Source organism: Rhinolophus sinicus, chromosome 6, assembly GCF_057876585.1.
Source record: "Rhinolophus sinicus isolate RSI-liver-muscle chromosome 6, RSI-T2T, whole genome shotgun sequence".
NCBI classification, from domain to species: domain Eukaryota; kingdom Metazoa; phylum Chordata; class Mammalia; order Chiroptera; family Rhinolophidae; genus Rhinolophus; species Rhinolophus sinicus.
Genome location: NC_142506.1, coordinates 45,550,647 through 45,563,509, shown reverse-complemented (window position 1 = coordinate 45,563,509; position 12,863 = coordinate 45,550,647). Strand labels below are relative to the sequence as shown.

Here is a 12,863-nt window from a genome sequence, read left to right as displayed (position 1 = left end):
GATAAAAGCATGAGAAGAAAAGCTTACAAGCGTCTCCTTCCTTCACTTCTAGGCAAGCTTAGATCTTAACTTTCCAAGGAAAATAAGTGTGAGTGTGTTTTTTAAAAAAATTGGGAAAAGGAAATGTTAATGTTTCCTTAATTGTAACTTTATTGAGTCATCAATGTCGGGAAGTTCTTCCTTAAATTACATTCAAATTCCGTTGATGTTGAAGCATTTTTCTTTTTGTTTGGTCTTAAGAGTTGGTGGCACCCAGCTGCCTCTCTTCCCAGTGCAGAGCATTATGGGTGATAAACCATAAAGGTCATTTCCCTTCAATGTGTTTTCCTCAAGCTTAGTTTCCACTCTTATCTATTTCTATAAACTTCATATTTGTGTAAGAGCTGCAACGTTAGAATCCCATGCAGCTGAGCCCATCTGCAGCAAGACCAGGCCGTGCTGGAAAGCTGGGTCGTGCAGCCTTGAAACCTCGCCCCTCCTGTGACCTGGAATGTGTTGTCCAACATTCATTCCTAGTCCCCTTTGCAACCCACTCCTTATTTGTCCTCCATGAAGCTGCCCCTGACCTGTTCCCAGATCACTGCCTTCTCTGGGTGATCGCTCAGGGAGTTGTACAGACATTCAGGGCAGTGGACATGGGCGAGGGCTTTGCCACCTGGTAAACTCTTCTACTCTCCGGACTTCTCACTTGATCAGTGATTTGAAGGGCTGAGGCTAGCTCAGCTGTGAGATCTCTTTCAAGTCTGAAATAATCTTTACTGAAGATGGCATGGTTTTTGCAAACCTTGGCACTTTGCACATGAAAGAATAACTCATGTTGATATCCAAGAAGTCTTTCCTGTCTTGCTTCCTTGAGAAATTGCCTCCTATTTTCTATATAAATAACTGTTGAAAAAATGAACAAGGTTAAGAACGTGGAGCTTGAGGGTGTTTCCAGTAGAGAGCCTGTTGGGAATGCAGGCAGTCTGCCTTCCTTGTGCAGTCTGTCAAAGCTCAGGTCAGCCCAGCTTCTTTCTGAGAGGGAGCTGTGTGGAGATCAGAGGCTGGGTGAGAAAATGTGAAAAGCAGCATCGAGAATATGGACTCTGCCCCCCTATCTCCCACCCTCTTTGGAAGAGTGAGGGCTGTTCTGGCTTTGCTTTTACGTTGTTGAAGGAAATATTCATGCCTTCGGTTCCGCCTCTATGGCCACACGGCCGTTCATTCATGTCTAACAGTTTATCCCAAAGCTATTGGTTCTGCTAAAAAGAAATCATATGGATGGATGGATGGATGGATGGATGGATGGATGGATGGATGGATGCAGAGTTTTACTAATACAGGACACACACCACAAGGAATGTAACGGCTTGAAATAAATGAGAATTACCCCTAACAAGATCAGTCAGTTCAGTGTGTGCCACTTGGGATAATAATAACACTTCTTGGCAAGGTCAGAGTCACAGTTTGCAGAGTTCTGTTTCCTTATTTTCTTCTGCCTTGGTACAGAAACAGAAGGACATAAGGAGTCTACAAAAATCATTGTTCTTCCTTCACCTCCTAGAGGAGGACTGGCCACTCTTAAGGTCGATTCTAGTTTTGTCAGAAAATGTGATTTTACTACAGTCCTGAGTCCCCTTATGTATCTGCTGTGGTCTGTTTGTGCCCCGCCCCCCAAATTCATATTTTGAAATCTGAGCCCCAAAGGTGGTAGTATTAGGAGGTGGGGCCTTTGGGAAATGGTTGGGTCACGAAGATGGAGCCCTCATAAAGGGGATTAGTGCTTTTATAAAAGAGGCCGGAGAACTCCCTCACCCCTTCCGCATGTGAGGGCAGAGTGAGAAGTCGCCAACTATGAACCAGAAATCAGGTTCTCACCAGACACCAAATCTACCAGCACCTTGATCTTGAGCTCAGCCTCCAGCACTGGGAGCAATAAATGTCTGCTGTTTATAAGCCACCCAGTCTGTGCTACTTTGTCACAGCAGGCCAAATGGTCTGAGGCAGTGTCTTAGTGAAGCGTGTAGCAATAGGAACATTTACTGAGTGTTTTATACTGGCTATAAAGTATTTAACACACAGTAGTTCATATAACATTTACAACAACCCAATGGGGTTGACTATTACATTATCTTAGATAAGGAAACTGAGGCTTAAGAGCTTGACCGGTATCTTAGTGCAAATAATCCACAAATACAGTATATTAGTGCAAGTAATCAAAAAATAATCAACTGACGCTGGCGGTGCTAGTCCAGAGCCAGGCGTCTGACTCCTGCTCTGCCCCGCGAAGGACTGACGTGTGTACTGGTAGATACTTAAATGCAATGATCTGTTCAATTTCGCTTCCATCGGCCCTGCACAGGAAGGAAGTAACAGTCACTCACATCCGGTGTGTTGGATCTTTACATACTGATTAACCGCCTTCCAGGGCCCGGGCCTGCACAAGGGGTTCAGAATCCACTGGGGGAAAACAGACGAGCCCCTGCTGTCCGTGGGCCCATCCCCTCAGATGGTGATGAGACAGTCACTTACGCAGATATGTAACCACGGGCTGAGAGAAATGCTGGGAAGCCATCACTCACCTCCAACCCCACTGTTTCCGATGTGACAGCTTTACCTCCCACTCCCTTTTCTACCAATTGCAATTTTAGTGGGTAAGGATGGAGGGTCCCTCAGGAATAGTGAGGTGGGCTGTCCTTTTGCGTTTGCATTGAAGAGATTTACTTACGTAGAGAGCAAATGTGAGAAGAATTAGGTAAGGGATGTTTGGTATATGAAAGGCAAATCATTTAAATGTATTAGTCTGGCTTTAATTTATTGTCTGCAAAGACCATCCATCATGGGTGCTCTTTCTTTTCCAATTAATAAAACTAACTGACATATTTACAGCATGCAAGGCTGTTTCAAATTCATTAAGTCATTACAGCAATTCTTCAAGAAAGGTGTCATTGTCACCTTTTTATAGAAGAGGTGACCAGGCCACTGAGAATGTGCTTCCACAGAATCATTCATTCCTGGAAGTGATGAGGGGGCATCAGTTTCTGCCCACGCGTGTTCCCTTGGCCTTGACTCGGTGTTATACAGTGACAGTTATTTCCATGGTCATGGTTAATAAATCCTTCTCACAGTGATTTTTTTCCCCAGTGTTCCAGCGTTTGCATTTTTATAGGCTGCACAAAATTGTGAATTAAATACACTGCATAGGCAAGCAGAGAGGAATCAATGGAAGGAAATAGAATTTAGCAGTTTGTTCTCTATTGGAAAACTTTTTGTATTTTGTATTTTTATTTTTTGTAACAGCCAAGTATGAAAAGAAAGAAGAGAATCCTTAGGTGGCAGCCAGAGCACGGAGTAGAGTGTCAGCAAGTGGGCAGCTCCGCCCACGCACAAGCACCTACAGAGCCGAGCTTGCCCTTGCTAGAAGCCCTGCAGGAGAGGGACCACGTTCTGTGTTTTTCTGTGCAGGGCTCCACTTCAGAGCCTCTCTCTTGACTCACTTGAACCTCTGCCTGGCACTGATCACCTCGCTGTGACGTCACTTGTCGTGCCTTATTGCAGTTATTAATGTGTTTTTCCTGTCCCAAGACCTGGTGTCTGTCCTCGTCACGTGTGTTCCTCGGGTCCTGGCACATAGTGGAGGGCCAGTAGATCTGCCTGGGAAGTCAGGGAGGCAGCACCAAGCAGGTGGGACTTATTGTGCTGGGCACTGGAGCATGGGTAGGAGTTCACCAGGCAAAGGGAGTGGAGGAGGGCCCGAATGGAAGAGTCCTCTGTGCACATGGACCCTGGATGTGAAGGCAGGGGGCCAGGAGGCAATGTGTCTGAATGGCGTTAGCTGCTCTGCATGTCCTAATTGTGAGGAACGTGGCCAAAATGTTGGGCAAGGGCAAGGTCCTGATTGGCTTATGTAGCTTCCTGTGGAGTGGATTTTATTAGGCAATGAGGAATTATTGAGAAGTACTGGGTGATGAGCAATAATGTGATTGATTTGCCTTTTATGAGAGGAGAATCACTTGTTACGTGGGGGATGAATCTGGGGTCTGTGGAGCAGGGCAGGGATGTGGCGACGAGCATTCCATCTTCTCACTCTGAAGCTGTTAACAACAGTCCTGGAAGAAGACAGTGGAGCCTTGCCCAGTGGGATACACTGAGAGGAATAGACAGATTGGAGAGAGATCCAAAGACGCAGCCATGACACGTGAGGATCAGCTGACCGGGGATGCAGGTTTCTGAGTCAGTGCCCTCGGTACCGGTCACCACATAGGGTTGCATTGAACTCTCCCGTGTCAAAAATTTTTAAAAATGGCCCAGGGTAGTGAAAAGTACCCTCACTACAACTCTTGAGTATGTATTATTCTCCTATCCTAAGGAAGAGGAAACCAACCCAGTGCTCAGCGGTGTTAAGTAACTTAGTCAAAGCCACACAGCTCATCCATGACAGGGCTGGGATTCAAATCCAGGTCTGCCCCGCTCGAAGCCCACCTGGTAAGGAAGTGGTGCTCCCCTGGGTAGGTGCCCGAGTAACAGAAGCTAACGACTCTGGCTGACAAAGGGGCCGCTTGCACTACTGAGCTGGCTCGGAAGGAAAGGGCAGTGAGTGCAGTGACTTGGCGGGTCACTGGATGAAGGGGGCCTTTTTTATTTTTTAAAGATGTCAGCAACTTAAGCCTTTTTACAGGCAAGGCAGCAGAAACCAGTGAAAAGAGAGGATGTCTTTCCTCTAACGGGGGTGTCTGTAAAATAAGGAGGGCATCGTGGGCTGATCTTAGGATGGAGGGAGTGCCCCTCTCCTTTGGGCACAGGAAAGGAAGCCATTGATGAAACTCAAAGGGGCAAAGAGAGAAGCGGAGAACGCTGTTATTGCTGCACCGGAGACATATGCACAGAGTCGGGAAAGGAGGAATGAGTTTGGTGCCCGAGGCCGCCGGGGAAGTGACTACACAGGTGCCCAGGGAGCTGGGCGTTGGCTCGCAGGGCGTCCCCGGCGGGGCTGGTGGTGAACAGTGAACTTGGAGCTAGTCAGACACCCCTGACTGTCCAGCTACAGGCTCAGCGGCCTCCGTGAGACTTGGTTTCCACAGTTCCTATCCATGTGCTGTGCTCAGAATCCTAGACCTTCACTGGGGAGGTCTCATGTGGGGACAGAAAGGAAATGCATTTCACTTGCTAGGAAAGTGAGGCCTGCGAGAATAAAACCACTCACCACCCAGGGTAATGTGCTCCTCCAGCGTATCTCAGCAGTGACAAATCTCAGTGAGCACACTGGCCTCGCTCACTCACGTATTTGATTTTATGCATAATTAACAACTCTTTCTTCTCAAACAAAGCACTTCGTGAGCTAAGGGATCAAAATCTTGAGACAAGTACTGAAGTCCTTTTCTAGATCCACCGTTCAGAAGGCATCAGCGATTCCACTGAAAAGGCTCAATATCGAGAAGTTTTCTTCTTTGTATGTAAAGACGTGTGTTGGCAGGAATGTCAGGGAGGGGTGGAAGGAGAGGGGCCCCAGGTCACCACGCTGCTTGTGGGGGGGAATGCGAGTCACCTGTGATCTGTTTGTACCCCCCAAGTGCAGGGTGTTGGTTACTGCATCGGTGCCTCTGTCAGATTAAACCTGAAGTGTCTTGCTGTCTTGATTTCAAACCATTTTTCTCTTTCCTCAGGGGATTGTCTTTAATTTTTACCTATTAGGTTGGGGCAAAAGTAATTGCAGTTTTTGCAGTTATTTTTAACCTTTTGAACCGCAATTACTTTTGCATCAACCTAATAGTTTCACTTCCGTCTACTAGTTGATTTGATATCTTAATGCCATATTTACAAGTTTTATACCTTTTAAACCATTGATGAAATAAACTGAAAAATACAATTCTTATAGGCATTAATAAGTATTCTATTGTATTCAGAAGAGACAATACATGTTTAATGTTACATCCTATAAAAATCCTAAACTTATTTTCAGAAAAGATTAAGTAAGATAGTTTCAGAAATAATGTACAATTACTTTGACATGGCCCCACCACATCCCTTCTCGAAATCACTGTACATGAACAGGCAGGTTTCCGGCCATCAGGTGCTGGTATGCCCACTGGCCGGAGTGATTACAGGATAGCACGTCCATCAGCTGGGCACTGGGGACGCCCCTAATCGCTTTGCAGAGAGCAGCCTGCTGTCCTGCACCCAGCGTGGAGTGACGGGCTGTCTGCTGTCCTTTCCTCAGGAACCGTGGAGCGCACAGCACATCCCAGCAATGTTTTCAGCCTTCTGTGGCCTCCTGGTTTCGCTCTCCTTCCATCTGAGCCGGCACAGCAGCGACCCCTCTGTGCTCCTGTGAGTAACACACGCAGTGATATACATGGTTGTGAGTACATACCCTGCCCTGTGACACACACACATAACTGCAACACACCCCACGTTGTAACACACACATACATGCTGTAACACACCCCACGCTGTGACACACACGGCTGTGAGTATGCTCTGTGCTGTGACACACACACACAGACCTATGAGTAACACACATGCACTATAACACACACACATGACTGTGAGTACACACCCCTCACTGTGACACACACAAAACTGTAACACACCCTACATTGCAACACACACAGACCTGTGAGTACACACACATGCTGTAACACACTCAGCTGTAACACATCCCATGCTGTCACACACACACACACACACACACACACACATACACTGTGCATGGGTACTGTAGCCTTGCTCTCTCACTGAGTGGGGCATGGCTGTTCAGTGACAGTGGCGGGTGGACTCTTTGTGGCTGGGCACTGGGGGAGGGTGGGAGAAATGCAGGGTGACCAGAGACTCAGGGACTTCTGCGCACGGTTAACCTTCTCTCTGCACTTCTGGAATGAAGGGCAGTGCCCGGAACACGTGGCTGCTCTGCTTCGCCCTTGGGCGAGGTGTTTGAGAAACTTCATCCTCAACAAGGACCCTCTCTGGGGCCATTGAGCCGCTGCCTTAACTCTAGGAGTCACCTGGGAGACTGGCCCAGCGGTACCTCTGAAAGGAGAGGTCTTTCTTTTGCTCTGTTGCTTTTTGTCCCCAATTCGGCCGGTGCCCTCTGAGTTTACAGTGAAGTTTTAAAATGTATTTAATAATAATCATTATTCATTGACATTTTAAAATGTATTTAATAATAATCCTTAGTCACTTGAAAATATACTTTGCCATCTTCCCTTTAATCGAGTCTTTTAAGTCTTCGATAAAGATGGACTTTGGAACTGAAACCCTTTCGTGTGAGGCCCAAGTTTCAGGTGTCAGTCAGTCAGTCGCAATCAGATGTCACTCACATTGTGTGATTTGTCCAGACTTAGGGAAGAGAACCTCTTTGATGTAAGAGAACCATAACTGTTTGGGGGCCAGAGAAACCGTAATTTTAGGCTGTCAGGTGCAGCGAGATGAAAGGCATGGGAGAATGGGGAACAGTTGAATATGGTTTGCACACTTGTTCATATCACACACTTGAGTGGAGTGTTGAGTTTTGCTGCCAGTTTTTCCTGTGGCCGAAACCTGCTGGCCTGGCAGAAATAGAGACTCACCCTGAGCCTCGTTAGCTGTGAACAGTGTGGGCAGGATGCCTCCTGAGGTACTCAGCCACTTTAATTAGAATGGGGTTGGGAAATCAAAACCTTCTCTCTGTGATCACTTGACTACATACCTTATTTTCTTTGTTACGAAGGAGAGAGGCTTGCTTTTGTCATTCGTGAGCCTGAGGCCTACGGTGAGCCTGTACCTTAAACATTGTGATGGGCACATGTTTTCAAAAGGAAAACCTGTGTGTTTTTCCATTTTCAGATCCTTTATTCAATGCAGATTGTTTCCTAAATGTCTACATCAAAATCTGGAGACGCTGGCTGCAGACCCTCTCCCCAAGAAGATGAAAGATTCAGTGGTGAGACATTTGTGTTTTATGATGTTGTAGGGAACTTGCTTGATGGGGCGTGGAGTTTGTCACACACTCAGCTTCTCCGTGGGGCCCTAGCGAGCCGGGCCTGAGAGCGACTAGAGCAGGAAGCTGAGCCTCGTCCTGGCCTGACCCTGGCATGTGCACTGTTGAGCCGCCTGCGGCTGTGGCCCTTTCAGAGCCTTGAAGGCGGCTGCTGTCCTCGTGCCGAGACACTGAGGTAGCCCTCAGCTGATGGCAGTGTGCCCGGGTATTCCAACGAAGCGCGTTGGGTCAATTCTGCCCACGGCTGGCACCAAGAGGCAGGCGGGCTGTGCCTGAATGAAAGCCTGTCAAATAAACGTTCGGCCCAACTGAGGTGCTGCACACACCCTCGCTCCATGCCTTGCCTCAGCTCCTGCTGAGCTCAGAGCACTCTTTCCAGGGTCTTTGTTTCAAGGCTGACGTCTGTACAGCCCTGGTGAGGGCCCCTTGGGCTCTATACCTATGTCTGGGCTGACGGAGGAGGGAGAACCACACCGTACCTGTGGGAGCACATGAGGGGGAGAAGACGGAGGGATAGAAGGAAGGAAGGAGAGAGCCCAAGGAATGCAAGGAATGGCGCTGTTTCTTTGTTCTCCAGGAAAATGGCGTGGGGGCAGTTTCAAACATCCTTTGAGCAGGAAGTTGACATCAACTTCCAAAAAGGAATATTAATCCTTTGAAAGGCCGTGCTCACTGGTTCTGTAATCTCCATTTATTTGAGTCTTGCACTTGGTTCAGCGTGATTTCTTTGGGTTGTGCTTTCCCTGTGTTCTGTAGGAATGACAGATCAGAGGAAAAGCACTTAGTGGTGTGTTGATTGCAGGGTGCTCCTGCCAGAGCCGTGTCTCGTTTGCCCCTGTCCACACAGCATAGTAGGTGCTCAGTGCATTCCACTGATTCAGACGAGGTGTATTGCTACCTGCCATCTCAAGACAGCGTGTGGGACTCTCTGCCAACATGATAACATTTTCAAAATTCATACTCAGCCCCTGTGCCTCTGAGAGTCGTCACAGTTCCAGCTAAAAAGCATTGAGGCCCATCACCACAAGGGAATCAAAACACAAATCACTTACTCTGAATAAGGGCATGGTTCATTAATTTTAAAAGTAGAGATATGTTCAAAAGTAGGGTAAGAAGTGACGCTTCTAGGGCAGACGAGATGGCAGCTAATAAAGAAGGAAGACATTTGACATTCAAACATAGTATGTTGGAATGAGGGACAAGATTAAACTGACATTCCTAGATCAGTTTCTGTGAAAGCCAGAGTGGCCCCAAATCTACCCAAAAGTTTTCCCAAGGATATCTGAGAAAAACGAGCTCCCCCAAATGTTCCTTAACTTCATGACTGAGGAAGATGCTACTGATTTATTGTAGTAAAAATAATGTATGAATTACAATGAAATGTGACAAGAAATTTGCCTAGCAGACACTTGAGAACATTCATTAGTATAATTAGAGGTGATGGGGTAGGAGTTACTTTACTCGGTTTTCATACACTTTGAAGTGCTTCGCATGAGGTAGAGCCCATACCTTGTAGGAGATTTAATACGATGTGTGCTCATTTCTCTGAAAAGTCTTCTGGTCTAATTATAATATTTTAATGGGATTGTGAGGTTCAGCTTTTACAGTTTGACGCATAATACCTTTTGCGCCATAGAGCAAGTATAAAATTTCCCTTCTCGTCTCTGATTTTCTTTCTCTGTGTCTCTCTCTGACTCTCTTACATTCTCTGTCTCTTTCTTTTTTCTTAATTTTCAGTTTGTATGGGAAGCCCTGGGGAGCTTCATTAGATGATCCGCCCAGGCTTCCCTTTTATTCTGACTCATTTGGCCTATGATAGTACCTGGGGGTCTGCGTATTTACAAGGCCTTCCTCTCAGGACACTGCTCTAGAAAAAGGTACTGAGAGCTCTGTCAGTGGGCTTATTCATTTCCATATGAGCAACATAAAGTATGCACACAAAGCTGATGACCATAATTCGACATTTAATAAAAATATCAACTTTCCACTAGTGGTTTGCCAGGTTAGTGTTTTTCCACATGCCTCCTCAGCATGGTCTTTTAGCTTTTACTCTCACTGATCTTTATCATTTTCAACACTTTCACTGTATCTATTTTTCTCAGTTTCTAGAGACAAAAGGCAAACAAACAAAACTACCCAATTTTAATCTGTACAATTCAAACAACTTCTTTTAAACCATGGGTTGTATCATCTAGATGTTTTGGGCCCCACGCTCTAAATCTACTGGATGTGTAGTGTTGGACCAGCGACGATTAAGCTTCTTTTTAGGGTCAGAGCATGAAGTGCTACGTAAAATGTCACAATGGATTTAAAACAGTCAATATACTAAGAGCTAATACATTCATTAGCTAAGCATTCATGGGCTCATCGTTAACATAGGGAACAAAATATTAATATTAGTAAATATTGTTTTAGAAGTTCTGGCTAGCTTAAGTCCTGAAAGAGAAACAAACGTAGATTACATTATTGTATTCCTATAGAATGAACAGAAAAGTTTATTAAAATCAACTATGATGAATAAGAATTCATAAAGACCATCAGAGGCAAGAAAATGTAGACAAAAAAGAACATTCTAACACATGAAAAACAACCTTAGATAATATAATGAAAACATGATCCAACTCACAATAGCAACAAAATACATGAGTTGATACTAGGAATGATTTTAACAAGTAGTGTCAGAAGGAAAGAAAACTATAGCAGTCTATTAAAATGCAAATGGAGTTTTGAATAAGTGGTGATGAATAGATATAACCTGATTTTCCATAGGAAGGCTGAGAAATATTAAATGCTGATTCTTTATAAGAAATTTGTAGGTTTAATGTAGTTCCAAACAGTTATAAAGGAATGTTATTTACAACTTGGGGAAATTATTCTAAGGTTTATTTAGAAGGATAGCTGTTAATAGCTTTAAAAATCTGAAAAAGAAGAATAAGAAAGAAGAACTTAGCACTTTGAGATTTAAGAGTATATTATAAAGATTGAATAATCAAAAAAATATGAGACTCATCCAGGATTAGTGAATCAGTAAAACACAGAAATTCATGTTTTTATGAATTTGTTACATAAAAATTAAATGTCATAATCAAGAATTGATTATCCAGTATATGGTATTGAGGTAATTGTTTAGCAGAGGGAGGGAGAAAAGAATTTTATGTGCTAATCCTTTTCCAGACACCAATGTAAGTGAAAGACAGAGAGAGAAAGCGAGAAATCAAATGAGACTTTTCCATTTCTGACATTATGGCAGGCTAAATTATTATAACCAAACTCAATGCTGATTAAAACTAAAAATTCTGAACATCAAAAGAAGCTCTTCCGAAATGTGACAAAAAATTGACAAAATAATAAGGAATTTACAGTCTACATTATAATGTCTGGATGGCATAAAACTCAATTTATGAATATAGTTTAAAGTAGCCTCCAACTGGAAATACCTCATGGCAGAAACAAACATGAATCCTCTCTAGAGGCCTCCTTCCTCCCAGGTCTCCAACTAATCCCAAAGCCAATTTTCTAAGGGAAATGAGCAGCTTACAATAAAAATTTGAAACTGTACAAGGAAACAAGGAGCAGATACAGATCTGCAAATACTTCAGATATAGGAACTATGAGACACAAATTTTAGAACCACTATACTTACTATGTTTAAAAAAATAAAAGGCTTAAAAATTTATAGATAATAGAAAATGTTTCAAATGATCCAGCATATTTGAATGAAAACCAAATAGATCTTCTAAACAAACAAAAGCTAAACCAAAGCAAAAAGGAGCAATTGAAGTTTAAAAAAAAAAAAAAAAAAAAAAAAAATCTCACACATGGAGATTAGACACCTCTGAAGAGAGAAATTGTGAACTGAAGGATAAAGACAGAAGAAAGTGTCCAGGATCAACACTGCTTGACAGAAAATGAGGAAATATGAGAGATGAAGAAATGTGAAGAATAGAGTAAGAGATCTAACATATATCTAATAAGAATTCCAGAAAAAAAGGGAGAGACTGGAGCATGATCACTATTTGATGAGATAATATCTGAGAATTTACCAGAATTGAGGAAAAATCCTGACCCAGAAATTTAAAAATCCCAATGTATCACAAGCAGGGTAAATTAAAGAAGAAAGAATCCCCGCCAGTGAAAGCCTTGTGCAGTACACTTAAGCCGTGGACCATCTTAAAGCAGTTAAATGGACTGATTACATTCAAACAAATGACAGACAAAAGCTCCCTTATTGAGACCAATCATAGTAGCCAGAGGACAGTTGTTTGATGTATTTAATGTTCTATAAAAGAAGTAACTTCTGAGCTAGAATCTGTGCCCAGTGAAAATTTTCAAGAATGAGGGCAAAATAAAAATATTTTAGACAAAAGCTGAGAGACCCTTACTAACAGTAATTCTGAAGGATATTTTTCAACAGAAAGTGATTTCAGATGGAAGGTCTAATTAGCAAGAAAGAAGAGAAAAGAAATTGACAGATACATTGGTAAATCTAAACACATCAAGTGTATAACACCATAATAAGAGTATATGGTTGGCTTAAAAGCATAAGATAGAAATAAAATATGTGACTACAATAACAAGTTCGAGTGGGAAGAGAAATGGACTCCAAGACTTGAAAGTTTTTAGAATGTCCAGGAAATTAATAATGATATTGATTAACTTTAAACTGTGATGGTTAATTATGCATATTGGAATGTTTAGTGTAACTACTGAAGGAATAAAAACAGAGCATATAAATCCCAACCCTGTAAAGAGGGAAAAATGGAATGATTAAAAAAATAGTTCTTTATTCAGTAATAAATATAATAGGTCTCCTCTGTCACACTATTCTTAAAAGTCAATTCCAGATGGATTATAAACCTAAATATGAGATGACAAAACCGGAAAGCACTTACAACCTTAATAAAGGAAG

The 12,863-nt window shown here is 43.3% G+C and overlaps 1 protein-coding gene across 5 annotated transcripts in view; it reads left to right on the top strand.

Annotated features, from left to right (window-relative positions):
- The window catches only part of PCNX2 (pecanex 2), a 240,533-nt gene that overhangs the window by 96,872 nt on the left and 130,798 nt on the right, over positions 1–12,863 (top strand). For all 5 annotated transcript variants that reach the window (XR_012490740.2, XM_019712884.3, XM_074316661.2 and 2 more), the window contains 2 exons: positions 6,197–6,306; positions 7,801–7,897. Coding sequence is in view for 4 of the 5 variants with exons in the window: in XM_019712884.3 (XP_019568443.3) it covers positions 6,197–6,306; positions 7,801–7,897 (207 nt within the window). In the remaining variant the exon portion in view is untranslated. The remainder of the gene's footprint in view (positions 1–6,196; positions 6,307–7,800; positions 7,898–12,863) is intronic.